Genomic DNA, 24,695 nt, shown 5'->3' with positions numbered 1-24,695 from the left:
TCTTTTTGTCTTATTTGATAACTCAAATATTTAATAATAAATTCTAGTTCATTATGATTTCCTTTATTAATCAGCATTACCTGAGTGTACATTAAACGACAAATTTTCTTTCTTACTTATTATGTAATGACTATTATTATGTTATTATTTTCACACTTTTTCTACTGTTGGATGGACCTAAAGTGAAAGTTCCTGGTTTCAACCTCTACATCCCTTAATGGATATTCATGAGAACAGTTGTATACAATAATGTACTTTCGATTTTTTTTCAAAACATTCATATATGGGAATGTCCCGTTTGAACAGTAGCCATCATGAAATGATGAATACTATTTAATAAACTGCCTCGAAGATGTCCATCTTTAGGCTTCAATTTTTTTAGTTCTTGGACATCATTTTTGGTTTTATCTTGCATAACACTGGCCGTTAATAGTCAGGACACAAATAGGACAGAAAACCACTCACTCACGCCCCAATTTTGAGTCATGCTTATGGATTCCAAATGAGGCTGAAATGTGGAAAATAAAAATCCGAACCACAGTTTAAACATTCAAATGCATAACATCAATAAACAAACTAAATAAAGCAACAAATAAATCAACTTTATGTTAGACTTGTTGAATCCCAACAAACAGGATCTAAGCTCTTCTTCACGCCGACCTTCTTCACAAGTGAAGACGCGCCCACAATCTTTTTGCTGAGTCATCACATCTTCCTACCTCATTGTCTTAACTCTTGTGTCTCTCCTCCCTCCAGTGCACCCCCGTCCTCGGACACGGATTTGTGTTGGACAAGTACAAGTGCCAGTGCAAGACCGGGTTCTACCACCCGAGCCGCGTGGCACTCAACGGCTTCAAAAGTAGGTTAAACCCCCCCCACCCCCCCCACGCCCCCCCCGCTGTGTTTTAAGACCTGGATAAGAGACGGCCTTTTGTTTCTGATTGATACTCGGGAGATGCGTCTGAGTTGCTGCTCTTGAAGCTGTTGTCAAAGAAACTGTTCTCACAGTCGTACGTCACTTTCGTTTCCATGGTGAGAGGAGTTGAAAACGTGCTGTGATTCATTCATCGTTCGTCTGCGTCGTGTCAAACACTAATGAACTTGAACTCCTTACCTGCTTTCTCTTGTTTATCTCCACCTGAGAACTTATTTTGCTGTCAATATTAAGTGATATTTGGTGCTATTTCTACCCAAATCCCTTCACCTTCCCATCGAGGATCGGATTGAATCATTGATTCTCGACTCGTCGACTCCTGCGGTGAGATTTTCTGCCGTGATAATGGAGCTAATGACGCAAATCTAGTTTGAGATTAAAGCTTAATCCCAGGCGATGAGCGTCTCTGAACGGAGCTGCTCGATTCGCGTCGACCAAAATGCCGCAGGAATCCTGGCGGATCAGATCGAGTTTCAGCGCCGAGGCTTCATAGATCCTCGTGTTTGGCTTCCTGGAGGTCAGAAGTTATCGATGAGAAGAGAACGTGTGGTCTTGAGTTACTGTGGGAAAACCAATGGCTGCTCTTATACAACTTCTTCTCACCTGCAACAATCAATCCTATTAAAACAATATTTCAAGTATTACACTTTTTATTGGTTTAGAATAATATTGATCGAATGAAACATACGGTAATACAAAAGTAAATATAAAGTTTGGAAACATTTTAAACTTTTATATTTATCTTATGTGGGGTTTTCTATGGTTTTCTTTTTCACCAATATTTGATTTTCACTGTCAAATTAAGATGCATCTCTTACTGGAGATTAATGAGAATAATTACGTACAATCATGTACTTTTCATGTTTTGGATGTTAATATTAATATTTGATGTTTTTTATTTATCATTTTAACAGCCATCATGGAGTTCATAAGTGTAGTTCCAAACTTCCAAAATGCATCTTAAAACTAAAGTTATTTAGTTCTTGGAAATTAAATTTGATTTTGCTCAACATCGGTTATTAAGAGATTAAAGGGGACACCCTGGAAAGCTGACCAGTTTACCACAGGACACAAATTGATCGTCTGAGGAAACTGGAGCAAAAATGATAATTTCAACGTAAAATTAAAAATAAATATATATTATATTATATTTTACTTTTACTTCACTTTGTATGTTTCAGGTCTTGCCATGAAAAACTTGTCTGACTATTTGGTGCCCATTTAAAAAATGAAAGTAATACATAAATAAGGTTGATATTGACTCAAGGGCCGCAAATAGATCCCAGGCAATACTTTATTTATTCCTTTAAATATTTTCAAAGCAAATTTTAATCAATTGTCCAGATGTTGTATGTGAACAAAGAACATTGAGATGAGATGCACTGCATCATAGGAAAAAAAAAAGTCTTATTAAAAAACTGTTTCATTCAACTGAAAAAAATCTCTAAACTTAGGTAAATGATGTCACAACACGATCTGGATCTTATAATCCATGCGTTTGTGTCTTCTCGTTTAGACTATTGTAACAGTTTATTTTGGTGTCTAAACAAGAAGGATCTGTCTCGCCTGCAGTTGATTCAGAACTCACTCAGTGAGAATTCTGACTCGCTCTAGTAGAAGAACTTACATTTCTCCGATCCTTAAAACTTCACTGGCTTCCAGTTTCTTTCAGGATCCATTTTAAAATTCTGGTTCTTACTTTCAGATCTATTCATGGTCAGACCTTCCATCAGTGATCTGATCCAGCCTCTCTTTTTTATTGTAGGTCTGCCCAGGGGTGTAAATGGGGTGACCCCACACCCCCCTTTTTTTTTAAATGGATCTAATTCATATGTGTATTTCATACTGACTAAGGGACATTTCCAGACTTTTATCTATGTTAATTAAAAGGGGGAGCAAAGTGTAAATTCCGAGAGGAAGTACTTAAGAATTCATTGGTTTCTCTGCTCGGATGTTTAACAAAAATAATCATTACAGGCCAAATGATAAAATAAACACTGTGGCTCAGTGATGTTCTCTCCATTATTTTCCCATCTCTGCAATTTAAACTAATTATTCCTCATCATTGTTTCTAATGGATTAGTCAGTCTATATCGTGAGAGAAATATTGCTATTATTGTCTAAATAATCATGGTTTTTAAACTTTTTTCACCCTCAGGTCGAGATCAGAGCCGAGACGAAAGTTCGGACGTTTCCAACAAGTGCCTGCCGTGTCGCGAGGGTTGTCCTTATTGTCGTGACAACACGCCGTGTCTCATCCAGGAGGACGGAGCTCTGCGGCTGACCGTGGCCTCGCTGCAGGGTCTCTGCATGCTGCTCAACCTGGCCTGCATTCTGGTGGTCTACCACTGCCGCAGGAACAAGGTGACTAAAGTACACTTCAGGTTGAATTAATATCACTTAAAATGAATTTACAACCAGGATATAACATTTTTCTACTTTTTTTTATTCATACTTCTGATATTTCACACATATTATTTAGGTAACAGTTTTTTTTAATTCCTATTTATAATTATTTTTAGGAAAACAATTAAATATTTGAAATTGCTAATATTCTAATATTCTTTACTACTTTCTAAATAATCATTTTAATCATTTTTATATTTTATTATCATTACCATCTTCTAAATTATTTAGTAAGTATTATTATTAAGTTTTATTTGATTATTATTGTTGTTTTATTACGTATAAAGGTTTAAAAAAAAATTGTATCCTTGTAAATGTTAAACATACATGGATATAGATTATTATCATATATTTTTTTAAATATTTTTTTTATCTAATTTTGGTGTGTTTGACTTGGAGAAAAATGACTATTTTTGATATGGATCCACATTTTATTTCCATCTTCTTTTTTTTTTGTTAATTAAAAAGATTTAATATATTTTAACATATCGATTTATATGTATTGTATAAATAATTATTATATACCTTTTTAATTTATATATTTTTAGTTTTCCGTTCATTATGTTTGTATTAATGTGTTTATTTTCTGTCCGTTTTATATAATTCTTACTATTAACCTCCTTGTTTCTGTCACCTGTGGCTCTGGTACCAACTGTTTATCTCGTGGGACGGCGTCATATTCATGTTTTCCGTCTTTCATTATTTCAGTTTCGTTCCCTCGTTCCATTAACAAACATCATTTAGATTGAAATGTTCTCTTTCGTTAATGTTTCTTCTCCGAGTCAAAGTTAATGAAAATGGTTTGTTTCCCATCATGATGCACTAAAAGACCTCCTGGTGTTAAATCTTGTCCAAATCCTCGGCGCCACAATCTGCTCCGACACTTCTATTCATGCAGATGGCTTCGTCAACAAAATTTGGGATGCATCGAGTAATTGTTCTCATCAATTGTTTTAGGCTTCATTTACTTTTATTGTTCGACAAAAGCTGGGGATCATACGAGCATTAATGGAATTTCTTGTTAAGTTTCGCAGAAGTTCAAAAAGCTATTCAAGAGCTTCGACCCTTCTGTGACTATCAGAACTTTATGTCATCCAACGTGTTCTTTTGTTGACTTTCTAGATGCAAAAGAAGATTTGAATATTGAACTGAACTTATCTTCTGTCATTTACAGAGCATCCGAACTTCAGGTCTCATGCTGTTGGAAACCATCTTGTTTGGATCTTTACTGCTTCACTTCCCAGTAAGTTTTGTCTCATTTAATACAACTTTAGTTGATGTTTGACTGACACACATTTCTAAATGTGCCTTCAAGTATGAAACAAAAATATTTACAGAAAACTTTTTTTTATTATTATTTAAAAAGTGTACATGCTTTACTCCTAGCAGCAAAACATTGTGAGTAGAAACACCGTAAATACCAGAGTTGAAACATCGTAGTAGAAATATGGCAAGTTTAAAAGTCAGAGCTTCAAAAATTGTAAGTAGAAACAACATACTGTAAGTATAAAAGTCAGAAGTCGAATCATCGTGAGTTGAAACGATGTATAAAGAAAGATTGTAAGTATAAAATCACAAGTCCAAACATTGTTAGGAAAAAAAATTCAAGTATAAAAGTCGAAACATCATTAGTAGAAACACTGTAAAAACAAAAGTTGAAACATTGTAGTAGAAATACTGCAAGTATAAAAGTCAGAACTCGAAAAATCGTAGGAATAAAAATTCCAAGTATGAAGTCAAAAGTCGAAACTTTATTAGTAAAATAATTTTAAGTAGAAACATTGTAAGTAGAAACAATATACTGTAAGTATAAAAGTCAGAAGTGGAAACATTGCAAGCATAAAAGTAAAAAATCCAAACATTGTCAGGATAAAAGTCAGAAGTCGAAACATCGCAAGTCGAAACATCGCAAATCCGAAACATCGTTAGTCCAAACATTGTGAGGGATAAAAGTAAGAACTCGAAAAATCACAAGTATAAAAATTCTAAGTATGAAGTCAAAAGTCAAAACTTTGTTGGTAGAAACATTGTCAGTATAAAAGTAGAAACACTAAGTAAAACCATTGTCAGTATAAAAGTAGAAACACTCAGTAGAAACATTGTCAGTATAAAAGTAGAAACACTGTAAGTAGAGACATTGTTTGTATAAAAGTAGAAACACTGTAAGTAGAAACATTGTCAGTATAAAAGTAGAAACACTGTAAGTAGAAACATTGTCAGTATAAAAGTAGAAACACTGTAAGTAGAGACATTGTTTGTATAAAAGTAGAAACACTGTAAGTAGAGACATTGTTTGTATAAAAGTAGAAACACTGTAAGTAGAAACATTGTCAGTATAAAAGTAGAAACACTGTAAGTAGAAACATTGTCAGTATAAAAGTAGAAACACTGTAAGTAGAAACATTGTCAGTATAAAATTCAGAAGTTGAAACATCTTAAGTAGAACCATAGGAAGTATACAAACTCATTAAGGAGGCGATTTGACTATATTATTTTCTATTAACATTGTTTGCCTCGTTTGGCTTTTTTATGGCCAACAATTAATTAAAAAAACAACAACATTAAACCAGAAAATATTTGAATTAATCATGGATTCAAACCTTTATAACTTGAGGTGTTGCAGTGCAGTACGGGATTGTCTTAATCGTCGGCTATTGATAGTATTTGGGTGTGAGTTCAACATGTAGGTTGTATAATATTAATATAAACAAAGATTAATAACAATATAAGTTGTTGTCTTTAAGGACTTTAAGTGCATGTGTTCATGTTCCGCCCTTCAGTGCCGACTCCTCAATCGCACGAAATAAACCCGAGTAAAAAAAGAACATTTTGGTGAAAGTACAAATGTTGCCGCTAAAAGTGTTGCTAGTCTTCGCAGGCCTGTCGGCACAGTTGGACATAACAGTTGGTGATGGTGAGCAGAGCGAGGGTGTCTCTTTGTGTGTGTTCTTGAGCCAGCTTTTGACTAGTGTGGGAGGACGCCATTGTGCTCGGTGTGTGTTTGCACTCGTCCAACGAGGCTCACGGTGCACCTGGAGCGCGGCGTCAGAATCCCTTTCTCGAGCCAGCAAACAGATGGAAGCAACCTGAGCGCTCAAATAGTCCGTCTGCCAACCGGCCAGAAGTCTCTTTTGCCGTGCTATTTAAAAACCCGGGAAAAAAGATTTCGATTTAAAGGATGAGAGTGTGAGACCCTGGTGGAAGATATTTGCATTGACATCAAACAACCGGTTCTTCTTAGAGCTGAAGATAAAGAATAAATTGTCGCCACCGTCTTCATATTTGATTTTTTTTTTCTCCATCATCCATCCGCCCACGTTGTTCACCCCAAGGGTAACTCCCTGAAATAGCTTCTCCAAATACCCCCGTCACTCTCTGGCGTTCACTCTCTTCTTCCTCTTTCGTTTACGTTCAAAGCCGTCTGGAATAATGATGCTTGTTTGCGCACCTTTCTTTCCTTCTCCGCCGTAAGAGCTTCTTCAGTGGGAAGGCTTGATGCAGCTGCTCTGTTCTGCTGCTCGATGCATTTTTAAACAGTCCATCAAGTTCTAGCACAACTTGTTTTAAAAATACATCTGCTGATTAATTGATGGTGGGGATGCATGGTAGGTTGGACGCAAACCCGAGCGTCGTCTCTCCTGTCGAGAGGGGTGTGTGTGTGTGTGTGTGTGTGGGGGGGGGGTCGTACGAGTGTGTGTCGTGGTTGTGCGACGGCTTGTCTGGTGTGTGAATCCATGCAGGGAGAGTTAGTGTGTGATGTGTTAGCGAGGGTTTCCGGGGATGGTTGTTGAGACGTTGTTGCAGGATTGTTACCAGTCTGGAAGGAAAACGGTTGAAACAAATGAAGGCTTCAGAGAAAAAAGATTCATATTTTTTAATTTGTTATTTCACGAATTCATCTATTTTATTTAGATTGATAGATAGATAGAAGAAAATAAAGTTATAGAAGGAAAAAAATCAGCAAATAATTGTGTTCATTAAATTTAAAGATCTGTTTGAAGCATTTTTGAAAGAATTAAGATATTTTTTCTGAATACAAAAATGTACTTTGAAATTTAATTAAAAAAAAGAAATACGTAAGATAAAACCCACATCAGCGTTGAAATATTTAGGTTAAATAAATTGTAAAAAATAACTGTTGCTCTTTTTTGTAAAACTATAATAATAATAATTAATAAGAAATGTATAAAGCACTTTTATTTGTTGTTTTTCAAGTTATTTTTAATTTATTTATGTTGAAAAAAAAAACACAATACAGTAATTTATAGAGGGAAAATGAGCATATACAGCAAGAAAAAGGATTGATACGTTTTAAAGATTGTCAATCTTTTTAATATTTATTGAATAAAAAGGCAAAATCTAAAGTGCATAAAATTTGCCACAACGGGGTTAAAGGAAATGCTTTTGAAAAATATTTAAAATGGTAAAATAAATAGTAAAAAAAAATACTTTTTTAAAATAATAAATAAGAAACGTATATAGATATTAATAGAGAAGCATGGGTGGGGAGTTTATTACCAATTACATAATAAATTGCAATAATAAACATACGTTTTATAGAAACAAATCAATTAAGCATAAAGCTACATAATAAATGATGGTTGAATGTCTCATGGATGTGTCACTCTATCGCCAAGGCAACCGTGTTCACCTCAGACTCTTCAGTCCAGACTCTTCCCTCGATCCGATGAGTCAGCTTCCTGTTTTTTAATAGGGGCGCAGCAAAGATGCTCGTTCCAGATTGTGCCGTTGCTTTAAAGTGACCTAATAATGATACCACCTGTGATACCATTTGTTGTGTAGTCTTAGGATTATTATTATGATTTTTGGATGTAAACTGACGTGGTACTTTTGCAGGTGATGATCCTGTACTTTCCTCCAAGCGTGTTCCGCTGCATCCTCCTGAGATGGGTTCGAATCCTGGGCTTCTCCATCATGTACGGCACCGTCATCCTCAAGCTTTACAGGTAAAAAAAACAAACTCCCCCTACAATAATCATCTTATCTGTTTCTGCACCGCCTCCTTGTTTTGCATTTGAATTCCCAGCTGCTATAAGAGATCCCCACAAACATGCTTTTACCTCCTTTCCTGGGGCAAGTATTCTCGGGTGGCAGAAGGAGGTCATAGGTCAGCTGCAGTGTTTCCCATGACAAATTGCCAATTTGAGATTTTGTCATTTTTTTTCTGTCTGGTGGGCCAGGGGTGATCTTGCACATCTGAAAATACCACACGTGAAATGTCACACTCATGTTTGCTGAGAGGGAAGAAAGCAAATTGAAAAGTTGATGAGTTCAAAGTCACACTTTGTCCTTTTTTTTTCGAGGCGAAAAAGCACACATTTCAGATGAAGGGCAGACAGAGGCCACTTCCTATTGAAACTGATCATGTAGGAATGTTCCTGATGCTAACAATTTTATTTTTTACTTTAATTAGTTTATATTTGTGCCTTTTAAATGCAGAAATATATCCCATTGTCTTTATTTATCAGTTGCAAAAAGAGATTTTAGGGAAATTTCCAGAAAATGTTTATAGTATATCATGGATCACATGATACGCGTTACTATCTGGATCAAGTTTTCTTTTTAGGGATTTTTTACAGACTGTGGTGAAGAAGACAGCATCGGAACCTCCCGCCTATGTTTCCTGCTTATAGAGATAGCTGGAGACGATGTATAAAACACAGTTAATGATAACAAAATACAATTGAATATACAAAAACAGTCAAAATATGTACAACAACACCAAGAATGGACGCAATACGAGATTCATATTTCAATGTCTGAGTTTGTTTATCAAATAATCCAAATAATCAAACAAAATGGGGAGTCCAAACGGGTTAGCAGTAAGACGTCCGAATCACAAATCAAAAACAATTAAAAAGAGGAACAAAAAAAAAAAGGGCTAACGGAAAAGTTTCAGGGTTTAGTGGGCAGAACTGTAAGACGAGCTAACGCCAGTTCATGGAAAGTCAACGTCAAAGTCAAATTCTGAAATTATTTAAATAATCAAACAAAAGAGGAAGTCCAAACATAGTGGCAGCCAGGAGCACTATTCACTAAAGAAAAATGGAAAAGGAAAAGGCAATGAAAAAAAAAAAAAATCAACAAAAACCGAGTAACCAATACCACTGACAAAGAGTTTAGAGGAAAGTCACGAAGCGGAAATATTAAGAAGACGAACAAGGAATTGTCAGGGTTTAGAACTGTAAGACGAGCCAACGCTGGTCCATGTAAAGTCTGGTTTATATTAAGGGGAGTGATTGCAGATTGTACATCATTAGCAGGTCCTGCTACTTGGCATCTAGAAACCACCCTGTAAATTGTTGGGAAACAGGGGGAAATTATGAAAAATGGAAAAGGCCATTCAAAATCCAATTTAACAGGCAGTGATTGTAACAAGAGTGTTTTTGTGTCCATCCAACGTTGAGCACATCGCTATTATTGATACTCCAAAAATGGAATTATATTGATTAAATAAATATAGACAATTATGTTTGGTGAATATTTTAAAAAACGACGACATGGGTGTGAGTGAGCAGCTTGGCCGACGTTCGCGATCTCAGAATCACGTTCCTTCATTTACGGCCAGGACCTTCATTTCATCGCCGGAAAACAAATATTAGTCGAAGAAGAGGAATTCCTTCCGTCGCTTCATTTCCAGCGATAATCAAGCCATAATAAACTCTCTTCCACTCTCGCCCGCTCTGATTCCGTAACGATCAAACTGACGGTGATGGTTGTTATGCTGACATAACAGGAATGAGTCACCGGAACATCAGCCGTTAAACGGACCGACGCTGGCATCTCATCACAGTTTTCTGTCGGGCTCTGGACGGTTTACAAAATGCTCTGCTAGAATTCCATAAATAAGTGTTTTCTCTCGTGCGCCATCAAAGCAAACTCACCAGAGCTTTCGGCCGAAAGAACTCCATCCAAGCTCCCACAATCACCTGGACCGGTTTTCTATCAGAAAAAATAACAAGCATACTGGTGTTTGGCTTGTCGCTGCCTGTCAATAATGCTGTTGTATAACATGTTATAATCCCCCCTCAAGGGCTGCAACGACACAATCATGTTCTCATGAGAGAAGCTACTATTTCAAAAGATGCACCAAGATGTCTTAAATGGGTCATTCTGTTTAATAAGTCAGATTCTGGGGGTCTGGAGAGTGTTTTAAAGGTTGGAGTAAAAACCGTAATCCGACCTCAAAGCCACGTCCTTCGGGGAAGACTTTAACATAGACTTTAACATAGACCTAAACACCACAGAGACGGATGGTTTGTCTGGTAAAGTGTGTGTAGTCTTGGATGTTTTTATTAATCCTATTTAGCAAATGCTTTTATTAGGAGTGTGTATTGATAAGAATCTGGCGATATCTCGATACAGGGTCAACGATACAATTTATTGTGATACTGTAGGAACAAGGATATATTTATAGTATTGTTGAGTACTTGACTCTGGAATTTACATACCACATGACTTTTGACGAAGTCGTAACCGCTTTATTAGTTTTGAAACCAAATTTTGACCAAATATTAGCTTTAAAAGCTGCTGGAGTCGACTGTATCCTCTCGTCCTCAGTCTTCATCGGGATCTTACAGGTTTTCATTGTTCCTTGAGCTGCAGAGGAAGTACTGACTACAGAAGTTTAATTGCTACACAAAAATGAACAAAACAAACTGTGAATTGAAATGTAAATAAAATCTAATTCATTCATTTAATCTCACTTTATTGAAATTTGAACTATAAAAGAACTATGATAAAAATAAATAAATATTTGGAAAAAAAACATACAGTGCTGTTGAATATCGATACGATATTTTGAAAAACAAATATTGTTATATACAGTTGTATCAATATTTGTAACACCCTTAGCTTGTATCCAGCTTGTATTGCTAAAGTTCTTGGCTAAATACCTCACTGGAAGTTGAACCCATGACCTCCTAAACCGTCATGATGTAGCATCATGTAGTTTGTGAAGTATAAAAAAACAAAAGAAAGGGGACTTGACCAGAAACAAAGATGTTTAATCTGCCGTGTAAAATGAGAAAAAAAAACATGGAGAAGTAACATGTAAAAAGCAAAACGTTCTCGCTTCTGTTCACCCTATTATTGGCTAAAGTCAAACTCAATCTCTCAAGGGGTCAGATATATGTAAAACATTATAGTTCACAATCCGACCACTCACACTCACACTTTAACTCTTATTGACACATCTTTGTATAATTGTCAACATTGCTAATAGCTGTTCCTTTAACAATGTATGCTGTTGAACTGCGGGAGGAAACCGCTGGAGGGGACTCTGGCATTTCTATGGAAGTATATCGGTGCCATCGGAATATTATATTGTTGAATTTAACATTTCAAAACATTTATTTTTTTTAATTCAAATGTTATTGTTATTTAAAGCATATAACATGCATAGAAATAACAAAAAATAGCTTTATATTATTGTGTTATTGTCTTGTTGCACTATTATCACCACGTTTTAAATTAATTTAAAAAAAAATGTAATGATACATATTTAAAAAAGCCCAACCTTTTAATATAAAAAAAATATTGAATTATTAAAAAAATATATTTCAGCATACAGGTCATTGAATAATATTCAAAAAAGATGATTCAAGGCAATGACTGAAAACATTTAAATTAAAAAAATGTTCAACCATTCAATATTGCTACGGCACTGAAATACTTCCACACACTAACCTTTATCTTACTGTGGTAAAATTAAAATATTTAATAATATCATTTCCCTTAAAGCCTTTGAATTTCAATTGGTGTAAAAAGGCTTGAATGTATCATAGATGACTGTATATTAGGGTTATACCTTCTGTCATGAATAAAACAATTTTTTTCTATAGTATTTAAACAAATATTGTGAGGATTGTATAGTGTGACCGTTTGCACTCATGCGGCTCATGTTCTTCACTCAGGGTGCTGAAGGTCTTCCTGTCGCGCACCGCCCAGAGGACGCCCTACATGACGAGCTGGAGGGTCCTCCGACTCCTGGCTCTGATCCTGCTGGTGGTCCTGTGGTTCCTGGTGGCCTGGACATCTGCAGTGTGTCAGAACCCGGAGCTCAGTCAAGCCTTGATCACGGCGGGCCTCACCCCCGAGGGTCTGCAGTTCAGCATGTGTCTGCTCGACAGATGGGACTACATGATGGCTGTCGGTGAGACTTGAACCTCCTTCTGCTACGACGGTGACCTTTTCTGTGGTGCATAGAATATTAAAAATAGAAATGCTGAAATGTTTCACTGGAAACAAATTCAGATTTATAATATCACATCTTAAAAAAGCAAACTCAAGAACAGGAATTAAAAATAGATTTGTTCAGGGGCCACGATATATACTGTGACTGATGTTAGGGGCCATCAAGCAAAAAGAAAGAAGGGGGAAAAAAAGGTGCTTTAAAATGATAGGAAAACTAAATATAAATAAAAAAGGAATTAAAAGACCACAAGTTTAAGGTTATATTTGGTTGCATATTATTGATTTTTTATTCATTTTATTTAAAGCTCCTTAAGAAAAGAATATATTTAATATGTTTTGTATGGATGTTTATAAAATAACATCATTATTTTGATTACTAATATTTAAAATGTTGAAACTTTGATTTTTTTCCCCCCTTAATTATTAATTATTAAAGGTTTTTAATACAATATTTAAAAAAATGCATTCAATATTTTTTATTCATAGCATTTTTAATTCCAAAGAAATAATGTAATTATGTTTTATTTTGAATTAAAAAATGCTACGAAAGAAAGAAATATTGAATTTAGAAAATGTATTTTTGAATTATTATGGTTGAAATATCGAACTATCGAATATCGAAAAAAAAAGAAAAAAGAGAAAGACAATCATTCATTTTGTATATATTTTGTATAAAATATTGAAATAATTTTAAAATAAAAATATAATAAAAAAATGTAAAGGTTCAACATTTGAAATGTTGAATTCAACCATTAAATATTCTGACGACACATACATCCATAAATTTGTAAACAAAGAAAATGACGTCATAAGACGATGCTAAGCTAATATGCTTAAGTTATTATTTTATTGTGCAATATTTAATTGAAAAACATTTTGAAAACAACAAAACACAATTATGATATTTAACTTCAATTTCCAAAAATAGTCCCCCAAAAACCGATAAATAAAAAAAGAAAAACTCAAAAAAATTATTTTGTTTATGTCTGCTCTGGAAAACAAACTTCTCATTTAAGATTTGACCTTCTGTAACCTCTGAACTTTGGTGATTTAAAAATCCAACCCTTTTTCCCGGGTTCTCTCCGGGCCCCGTGAGTGCGTTACGGCAGCGTTGAAACGACAGATTTGTCAAGCGTGAGGAGGTGATGGGCATCTCTCTGAAGTCGCTCTGACAGCAGGGGAGCAGGAATCCTGTTTAAAGGAACCAAAGAACCAAAAAAATAGATCCGTCGTCTGCTTTTTTTTTCTTTTTTTTTTAAACGTGACGGACAGGCAGACGGGAAGTATGGCTGTGAAGTATGAAGCTTATAGGGATGTGGGCGAGCGAGCAGAGTTTTAGCTCCGACGGAGGAGAGGGGACTCGAGGACATCTCTGGAGATGGGACAGCAGTTCTGAGAGGACTTGGGAGACCCCTGCTGTTTCCTCTCTGAGAGCTGGTCTGCATGGAAGACGAAGCAGAACCTGCTAACTCCGGGCTTTGAGGAGTTTGACAAGCCTCCAGATGTTGTGCTTGTAAGAATTAGCGCCCGAGGTGTTTTCTGCGTTCCTGCCAGTTTTGTAATGTGCTGACATGACATGTGTCCGTGACGGGATGAGAAAACTTTCGAGATAATTCGTAACAATATGATAATAATTTCCTTCTTTCTTTAACTTTCACAGTAAAAGTTTTTCAAAATATTTCCTGAAAAAACATGGGTCAGACTTTGACAGCTACTTTAAAATGTTAATTATTGTTTTATATTTATTTAGTTTTATTTAATTTGTTTATTGATATGTACAATAATATTTAATACGCATTTGTTATATATAAAGTATTTATGTTAATCACTTTTAATACATTCCTATTTTTTGGGTTACATGAACTAAATATATTTCAATGATCTTACAAAATGTACCCTTAATATAATGACGTGTTTTTTGGTTTTAATGTTTAAATGTTAAATAATCTTTGCAGAGAGATGTGTCTTTTTTATTTATTTATTATAATTTATTATAAGAAAAACAATAACTCTAAGGGCAAAAATACAGAACAGATATCGTTGATATTTATGATGTCTGTTAGCCAGTAGCCAGACTTGAGTCAAGCTAGCTGTTAAGCAATGTAACTCAAATTATTTCGAAAAATGTAAAACTCTTGAAGAATACGTAATGTTTTTTTTTTAGTTTGACATATTCCTCTTCAAATGGAAACAAAGTAAGTACGTTTTTATTTACATCAAACGTGTGGTTAGTGGGTTTACCCTAAGTTAGCTGCTAGCTACCAAAGATGCTAACATCTTGTTTTTTTAACTCAACAAAATCCCACTTAAAATTGGAGATAATTGTATATAAATAGATTCTCTTTAATGAACCACATTAACCTCTTTTCAAGCATTTTATTGTTTATTTTAAAGCAGAAGATGCTAACCGAAGAGTTAGCTTTCCTCTTAGCATATTAGCGACTTTGTTTTCGTTTCAAATATGAGTCACTTTATTGTTTAACTATTTAATAATTACTGAATTAGTTTAATGTCTTAACCATTATTAAGAAATGTATTTGATACCCAATGTTTTAATACAAATATACATACGAGTGTTAGCTACACAAGTATTTCAAATATGAGTTTTATTGTTTCAGTTGTTTTATTCAGTAGACTCGTCTTGTACTACATATTTACTCCGTTGCACTTAATATATTGTCCTTCGCATTGTGATGATGATAAATCTACGTTTCTCTGTCAATAAAGTAGCTTTTGGGCTGTTTCGTGTTAAAGTTAAAATAAATCAAGATTCATGAATTGGTCACAGTGGGACGACGATATAAAGACAATGATGAAGCTAAAATAAACTTGTATTTCTATTGTGGCCTCTTTGTGCAAACTTATTGCCAATCAAGTTCGATCATGAAGATTTATGGACTTTGTTCATGGATGATGAGGGAGCGTTAATCTTTATTGACTCAGCAGATCAACACAGTTGTTGCCGCGGTGAGATGTTGCTTAAATTCTGCAAACTCAACTTGTCAGAACATATATTATTCCTTCTTTGCTGCTCACAATAAAGGGAATAAAATATGATTTTGGGCCTCAGTGGACCGAGCCGACCATCTTAAAACACAAATCTTTGAAGTAATTTTATGAATATATAAGTAAAACCTCCTTTTAATTATGTGGCCCTAATGAAATCAGAGTAGTACATGGAAAAAATGTTTATGACGGATACACTTTTATTTTGTATTTGTTTTAACTCTGAATACAACTTCCTTAAGTTTTTTGTTTCGTCCTTTGTGTGAAGATTTCTTGTCACTTAAAATAACTTGAGGAAGTATTGAGATGATATTTAGAAAATTATATCTATCAGTTTATTTTCTACAAAAGGTGTTTAAATATTATATTGCATATTTAGGTATATAAATATAGTTATATAATATTGCATACTGCGATATTGAGAATATATATATATTGTTTTCACAATATTTTGAAGCACTGTATTAAATAAAAAAACGTATGTAGAAAAAATGGGAATGTATATATTGTTTGGCTTTCAAACTTTTTATCATAGTTAGGTTTTGGTTTGATAAAGTTTGTTTGAAATAATATATTTCTATTTTTAATTCACAACTAACTAAATAAAATAAATATACACAACGGTTTTTTTTGTTGTTGTTGTTTTTGGGGGTGGGGGGGGGGGGGGTTGTCCTCTGCAGCTAAAGGAAAATAAAATCCCGGTTGGTGACTGAGGACAAGAGGATACAGATACACTTAAGCAGCTTTAAAAGCTGATGTTTGGACATATTTTAGTTTAAAAAAAAATGAAAGCAGTTACGACTTCATCAAGAGTCGTGTGGTCTGTAAATTCAGCTACACCCGAGTCAAGTACACGACAATACTACAAATATATCCCTGTGACTACAGTATCATACTATATTGTATCATTGCACCTGAGGAAATGTAATTTCCCATTACTGGTTTAGATAATCGTATTTATTTGGCATTAATCGTTCAATCTATTTCCATGTAATCTTCAGCGGAGTTCTTGTTCCTGCTGTGGGGAGTTTACCTCTGCTACGCTGTCCGGACGATTCCGTCGGCCTTCCACGAGCCTCGATACATGGCTGTGGCCATTTACAACGAGCTTCTGATCTCGGCCATCTTTCACATCATCAGGTGAGTCAATTTATTGAAACTGCTGATTAACATGCCTTAACTACTTGTGTGTAGTAGTGATTGTTTGTGCTTCGCCATGATATCTGTTGTAAGCAAAAAATGTTTTCATCACGACAACTTTTTCTCTTGATCCTACTGTGTTTGTTGTGCTAGCAAGATCCGCTGATAAATGCTAATGCCACTAGCAATGATTCTAATTAATAATTTTTAATGCTGAACTATGACTCTAATTAAATTAATATATAATAAAGATGGGACAATTATATCAGGTAAAGCTTGAAAACATGTCCTAAACCCATCACAGCAAAGCCCTTCCAGTAGTTATCAGACACAATTGATTTATTCTTGTTGACCCACTTTTAATGATATATAACAGATTATTTAAAACGACTTATTTTCTGTATTTTTTGAGACCGTTATAACTCCTTTTTTTTATTTAGCATCACTACCAAAACAAGAATTGTGTTGTTGTTACTTGACTGTTAATGGAACTCGTGTGCAAATCTAGCCATCACTGACCCGCGCTCTGCTGCATCTCTATCAAGTTGTGGCTAAAAAACATCAATAACGTTTAAAAATGAATGACAATAACTACACACTATGTCACCACAGTTGATTTAGTTTATTGCTCTTTGTCTATCTCTCAAAGCAAAGCAGTGGCTAATTACTATACAAGTCATTCCAGATTTAACTACTGGACACAAAAATCTAAGTTAGTTTATTTCTATATAATCATCATTATATGAAAGATTTCTGAATGAGGCAAAAAAGATCTACTTGTATTTTTTCCGGATTATATGGATATGCAGGATTCAAAAGCCGCAATAACGATGACATATTTTGCATCTTAACCCTTGTGTTGTCTCTGGGTCAAGGTGAACGACCTCCCTGGCTTCCAGAAAAATCAAGTGTTGGAGGTTGTTCACTTTGACCCAAAGACAACACAAGGGATACCACAAACACATTTGTTTTTTGGGCCTTTGGGTCACCTTGACCCTGAGATAACACAAGGCTTATATGACTGAGAGGCTATTGTGTAAACCTATATCAAGACTAATGTGGAACCGAGATTGATTTTTTTTTTATCTTGAAAACGAGAACAATAAATAGTTTAAAAGTTGATTTATCAACTACAACATCTAAAGAGTTTAGATTGAACATAAATAAGGCTTTCGATTGCATGACTTGTAAGTGGTTCTGGTATGAGACCACCTTTTTTTTTGCCTATATTATGTGTATCAACCATCATTTTGTTGATGGAACAAGATGCCGAACAAGAAAATTCAGTCAACGAACTCACTTTATCATTGTGTTTCGCTAAAGACAGTTCCGATAGCGTTTTCTGCTTTTTCACAGCGCGACGTAAATAGAAACTCCATTTGTTTTTGGTAAAGCTTTATTTGATTGAATATTCCTTCTGGTTGCGAGAGGAATGATTCTGTCGTACAGGGTTGCACCTTCATCAGCGGTGTGAGACGGACTTATAAATCAAGCCTCTCCAGGGTTTTCCATAAGAATGTTTTTCCTTTTTTTTATATAACGCCGGGAACTCAGTCGGCTGCTATGTCGCGAGATAAGTCTTGCGGGGCTGTGTGTGCGAATCCCTGCTCGATGTAGCTGAGACACACACTTGTGTGTGTGTATATGAAGTGTTAAGTATTTGGGTGTTTTATCTTCACCGGAGATGATAAATGGAAAACAAACTGTGGTGATTTACTGTGTCAAATGAGTGTTCGCGAGCACTCAATCCCAAATCCTCCTCTTATCTCTGAAAACACAGACGCACACGTTCTGACTGACGGTGTCTTCTTCTCTCTCTCTGTTGGCGTAGAAATCTTAATTCTTCATCTTACACAGCAAGACCTATTGAACCTTTCATTTTGGCTTCTATTCTGCTCCTGCTGTCTCACCAGAATGTCACATATTCATCTGCTCCTCTTTATCGAACCACTATAAGCGTTTAGAACCAGGGGTGTCACGATTAGACGGATAAAAGAATCACAACCATTTGCAGTATTTTTTATAGTTTTCCTTTTTTCTCACCAATATAAACAAGACTGCAAGTGACGCGGAGCTGCTGTTGACCAATGAGGAGCAAGTGTTTTGGTCATGCAATATGGTACCTTGACTGCGGTGTCGATAAAGTTTTGAGACTTTGTTAACAGTGGTGACTTGCAGGTTTGTATGAACGATTGTTAAAAGATGCGACATGTACAAGTATTGTTCATACACAAGCTGAAGTACCAGGGGTTGCCCGTGGATTTTTACAATGATACAAAATCAATTTTTTTTTATTGAAATTGTTTAGTTTAAACTATTTTATTGCACCTTAAATAGGCTTGCATATGAATGATCTGTTAAATTGGCTATAATTTAGTTCCTATTTGAAGTGGGTTTACAATAATAAATAATTTGTGTGTGATAACTACTGGAAGGGATTCGCTGTGATGGGATTAGGAAGTGTTTTAAATGGAGACACAACCTTCTAGTTGTTAATGTCTTTTTTATAATCATATTTATCTCAATTTTGTTTTTCAGAAAAAAAGAAAAAACTCATTTTCCCTATTTTTGCTATTTTTGATTGACAGTAACCCCTAAATTTGACTCTGGCACCCCCTGGCGGTTTGACACCCTATCATTGAATCTTAAAAGATAGTACAAGTTTTAATAATATACTTGCCAAAGTACAAGTGGTTGCCCACGGAGTTTTCATACGAAATCAGGAAAAATATTGAAATTTAAATAATTTAGTCAAAAATATTTGATTGTACGTTGGACGCATGGACTTAAACTGGTGCTAGCATCATTTTTCGAAAAAAAAAAAAAAAAAATACAGGGAAGCTGCTATGGGCTGAAATTAAAAAAGAAAAGAAAATTAGCCTATTCATGATAATGTACACTTATTCTAAATGATTAATTATCGCATGACAGTTTTCTTCGTTTTTTGGCCAAATAAGGCCAAATGGGAAGAAACGGTTGCTAATTTTCTTGAATAGAAATCAGGCGTAATCTATAGACCCTGATCAGTTCATGACGGTCATTGTGAGTCCAAGAAGATCTCTGTAGGACCCGTGAGTGGGTAACCAAGTAGACTAAAGTGTTAAGGGTACTTATTTAGGGTTTAAAATGTCCGTTAATTACAAAATAAATATGGTGCAGCTACGTAGTTATACTTTTGAGACTCTCTGTGAAATACTGCGGTGAGTATTGGTGCAGCATCGGAGTTTTTACATTAAATTTATTGAGGTTAGTAGTAAAAACAGAATTAGCACGCGAGGCTGATAACATGCACTTTCGATTTTTGAGAAAATGCGTGATTTTAAGTGCTCCTAATTTGCTGGAAAAATACAGAAAATACATTGTTTTAAATAATCTTTGGAACGATCTTTGTGCTTGATGGAGTCTACTGACATCTTAAGACTTATTTGTGCAGGCTTTTCCCTGATTTTCTGGAACTCCTGTATTATTCTCGGTGTATATATTATATATTTTATTGAATATTATTTTGATTGTTTAAGCGCTTTGTGACCCTGGTCTGGAAAAGCGCTCTATAAATATAAATTACTTACTTACTAACTTACATCATTTAAAGTGGGTCTACAAGAATAAATCCATTTTGTCTGATAACTACTGGAAGGGCTTTGCTTTGATGGGATTAGGACATGTTTTAAAGGACACAGAACCCTCTCATGGTTATATGGTGCAACTGCGATACAAAGCTCATAAATCAATATTAGTAGCTTCGGTTATACGTGTAGAAAGAATTGTAAACGTTGACCCCCCTAGTTTAGACCTGATTTCCTCTGGTTTTCTCCCCACGAGGTTCTACCAGGATTTCACAGCTCTTACAGAAGGATTGTTTGAAACCGAGTTCAGGCAATCTCTTCTAAGTTTTGTCTTCAAAAGAAGGCGACGGCGTCGGAGCAGCACAATTGTTATAATCATCAGCCCTCTCACTGAGTTTGGACTTGATGTAAAGCTGAAATTGCCTCCAGCTAATGGAACGTTTCATTCTCTTCTCCTCATCAATCACTGTCGGCTGATTTTTTTGTAACGCTCCGTCTCAGCGCATTTTCCGAATGCAGAAATCACTTTGACTTGTTTTTTTTTTAAACTGCACAAATCATTTACAGCCGTATTTTTCTTTTCATCCGAGCAGGTTCTCGCTGGTGTCCGGACTTCACCCCGACTGGATGCTGATGCTGTTCTTCGTTCACACCCACCTGACTGTCAGCGTCACCTTGTGTCTGCTGCTCGTTCCAAAGGTATTATATATATTTAGAATGTTTAACCTGATATGTTTTACAGAGATTTGTAAAGATATGTTGTTATTACTCAGTATTGGACTCAATTATTCTTGCCAAACAATATTAGCAAAGGCAAAAATGACTATTTATTCGGCTCCTTCAGGAAGTCTATCAGTTTCATCGGAATAATGAATGGTTAAAGTCAACATATACAATGTTGAAACTTGTTTCAGCATTGAATTATTTTTAATAATCATAATCATTTCTTTAATTGAAATGTACATTTTTTTTTTTAATTCCATTGTATGGGATGTCAATATTAATTAATTCCATGTATTTTTATAATTCAATAATAAAAAAAGTGCTTTTTTTTGGGATATTAAAAAAAAAAAGATTGATTTAATTTGTTTTCAATTCGTTGCCTTTTAATTTCATTGTAAAGATCTTGGTTTAAGAGCGTCAACAGACAAGATCACTTGCTTCTAGGTTGTCACATGATCGTCTGCCCGTCTCATGATTGGCTGAAAGTTCGATCAAGTATCTTGGGGAAAAAAGGAATTCAATAAAAATAAAAAAAAAGATTAAATTTGAAATGTTACATTCAATCGTTCAATATCCTGATGTCACCGATGTACATGACACAACCAAGACTGGAAAATCTCGTGTCAATGACGAGGACCAAGACCAACCGAGTCAGAATCAAGATATTTCCACAACAAGACTGATACAAAAACTTTATCTTTTCTTTTTTACATATTTATATAAACTATACATTACAACGTCACTCATTTATTTTTCCAAAATAAGTATAAAAAAAAGGAACAACAATAATAATAAACCAATCCCAAACACCCTGTACTACTCACCCCATTATTATTTATTCATATGATTGTGTTTTTAATGTGTACTGTATGGCATTATTCAAGGAAGAAAAAATGGTGTCAAACTCAATCACAAAAGCAGCCAAATTCTTTTAGCAGCTCAACAAAATGTATATTCACGAGGAGGTGTGATTATGATATTTTAATCTCTGAGGCTAAATTAACTTTATTATCTCTATGTTCACTTCATCAAACACTCATTAAGCAGATCACTTTCTTGGACATCATTGGTGTGTCCCACATCGTGCACTTCTGCACTTAATATTTTGAGTACAGAAGCACTCAATTGGCGCACTGAAATGGCCAGAAAATTGAGTGTGGATCGATGGATGTAGATGATGTCACTGAGTTGCCTCTTTGGAAAGTATATCCTGAATGATTTGTAACCCGCAGACCTCAGGACTGACTCCCTCAAGGATTCATTTTAATTTCTTCAGCTGCACGACTTGTATGTATTTCACCTCTAGTTATGCTGAACCAGCAGATTTTAAAATATCTATTTTTCGATCTCATTCATTTCGTTTCACTTTCTAACTCAGTAATCTTGAGTGAATATGAAGCAGGTTTTTTTGTCCATGCACGTTATGTGTGTCACTACATCAGACGCACACACATATTCAAAAGTCTAAAATGGTGCCAAGAGATGTGTCTTTGTGCCTCAGCAGAATTCTTAGACCGGGTAGAAAAGATCTGCAACCAATTTGAATCTACTGCTGCAGAGCAGAAGAGCCGCTTCCCCTGAGCCATAAAATATTTAACACCACCGTCAGATGCTGGAGCAGTTGTAGTGGAAGGAGTCCTACTCTAGCAGTTTTATTTTTCTTCTTCACAGGTCTTTATTGTATTTGTTTTATTTTTTAATGCCTCGGTCTTGACTTCTGTCGTCTATTAACATCTTTCTATTGATACCATTCATCATCATCTTTAAAATATTTGTTATTTTTTTTACATCCCTTGATTGTTTTTCTTTCTTTAACAACTTTTCTGCCGTGTTTACTTCAATATTGTCTTTTACATTTATTTTTTAATTGACTCGTTTCCATAATTCTTGATTCATACTGGTTTTCTTATTTCGCTTCCTCCTAATTGCAGTATCTTTTCTGTTGCTTTATATTAAGTGGTTTATTTTCTTACATTATTCACATCTTATTGACTCTCGTTTTATTTAAATCCCTTTTTCATCTCCTTTAATATTTTTCTCATCTACAACCTTTTATTTGATGTCCTTTCATCAACATATTTTCATCAGTATTTCTATCTTTTCTCTTTTCAAACATTAATCTTTCTTTACTTTTTTTTCTGTTTCATCTGTTGTTCTTTCTTTACTTTTTCTATTCTTATCTTTTTAGTTCTTTACAAAATCTATATTCATTTAATTTTCTTTCTCCTTTCAGTATCACTTTGTTTAATTCCTTCATGTACATTTTGCTTCGCTTTTTATTTAATGTTTTCTCATGACTTTCTTGCCTCTTCCCTTATTATTTAATTCATCTTTTCTGGCTCACTTTATTCTCTTTCCATGTGTAGATATTTATTTTCATACATCTTTAGTTTCTAGTGTTCGGGCCTCCTTTATTCTTTGCCTTCCTTTTATTAATTCCTTTTTTTTCTTCGCTCTTTTCCTTCATCTTTGCCTCTAAAATTGTTTCAAGTGGATCATTTGATTAGTAATAATTGAGATTTTAAGTTAAAGCAGATTCAAGAAGATTTTGTGTTTGTACGTGACTCAAACTTTCTTGCGAACGTCTCCGAGTCGGCTCCGTCTCACTCTGGGTCACGGTAGAAGTATTTCCTGAGGGTCTTTCCTGCTGATCAAACGCTTTGTGTTGCTTTGAGATATAAAAACAGTGGAGTTGAAAACTGCTGGGGAAACGGTTTGCAGCACGGCTGAAGGATCTCTTTTGATTAAACTCAGCTTTTCCTTTTTTTACCTTGACAAAAGGTAACAAAAGGTGAATTTCGCGAACAATTGAAGAGTGAAGAGATCAAAGACTGTCTTGAAGTTAAAAAACACAGTCTGTTTCTAACTTCACATTTCAGGTTTAAGTGGAAAAGCAATCGGAACGCTTAAGCCAATCGGGGACTAGTGAGGTTTGGCTTCGGTCTGACTTAATCTTCGCTGCACAACAAACCCGAGAAGATCCGCCCATGTTTTCTTAAATAACAAAGGAGGAAACGCTCCAGCTAAGCCTTTTATGTGATTATAAAACTGACGTGGGATATCTGTCGTCAGGCTGGAATTAAAGTGTCTTAGATGCTCTACAGTGTGACCCCAGGTGACCTTTTGTGGAAGGAAATCATTAAAAGTTTGTTGATAATAATAATGTTTGTTTCTGTCCAAAGTTTCTGTCCAAGGGGACACAGGCCCGAGACGACATCGCCACCGAGGCCTACGAAGAGGAGCTGGACATGGGAAGATCGGGTTCTTACCTCAACAGCAGCATCACCTCGGCCTGGAGCGAGCACAGCCTGGACCCCGAGGACATACGGGTAACTAGGTTTAACATTCACTGATTAGATACACTTTAGAAAAAGGTTTGGATACTGACACTAGCTAGTACGCTGGAAGAAACGCCTTTAGAAACTGAAATGAGATGTCTTAGGCCCTGGCTCAGACTTTCACAAACTAGACATTCTTTTAAAAACAGGAGAAATTAGAATATCTTTTGGTTGGATTAAGATAATTTCTCCAGTTAATACCTCGACTAAGCTTGGTCAAGAGATCTAGGACTGTGTCTAAGATGAGCCTATATCACTTTATATAGTAGAGATATGGAACAGATTTTTGAGGCCGGTACAGCACAATTCAAATTCTTTAATTATTTTTAATAATCGGCAGTTCCCCTTTTAGATCCGGTGTACCTT

At 35.2% G+C, this 24,695-nt stretch overlaps 1 protein-coding gene across 1 annotated transcript in view; it reads left to right on the top strand.

Annotated features, from left to right (window-relative positions):
• gpr158b (G protein-coupled receptor 158b) overlaps positions 1 to 24,695 on the top strand; it is a 58,471-nt gene that overhangs the window by 25,404 nt on the left and 8,372 nt on the right. The window contains exons 3-10 of the mRNA XM_087811221.1: positions 757 to 859; positions 3,093 to 3,298; positions 4,515 to 4,583; positions 8,198 to 8,307; positions 12,277 to 12,515; positions 16,564 to 16,702; positions 20,862 to 20,967; positions 24,174 to 24,320. Coding sequence (XP_087667347.1) covers positions 757 to 859; positions 3,093 to 3,298; positions 4,515 to 4,583; positions 8,198 to 8,307; positions 12,277 to 12,515; positions 16,564 to 16,702; positions 20,862 to 20,967; positions 24,174 to 24,320 — 1,119 coding nt within the window. The remainder of the gene's footprint in view (positions 1 to 756; positions 860 to 3,092; positions 3,299 to 4,514; positions 4,584 to 8,197; positions 8,308 to 12,276; positions 12,516 to 16,563; positions 16,703 to 20,861; positions 20,968 to 24,173; positions 24,321 to 24,695) is intronic.

The sequence above is a fragment of the Callionymus lyra genome, chromosome 16 (genome assembly GCF_982586985.1).
Source record: "Callionymus lyra chromosome 16, fCalLyr1.hap1.1, whole genome shotgun sequence".
In the NCBI taxonomy this organism is placed as follows: Eukaryota; Metazoa; Chordata; class Actinopteri; order Syngnathiformes; family Callionymidae; genus Callionymus; species Callionymus lyra.
This window is presented reverse-complemented; position numbering and strand designations above follow the sequence as displayed.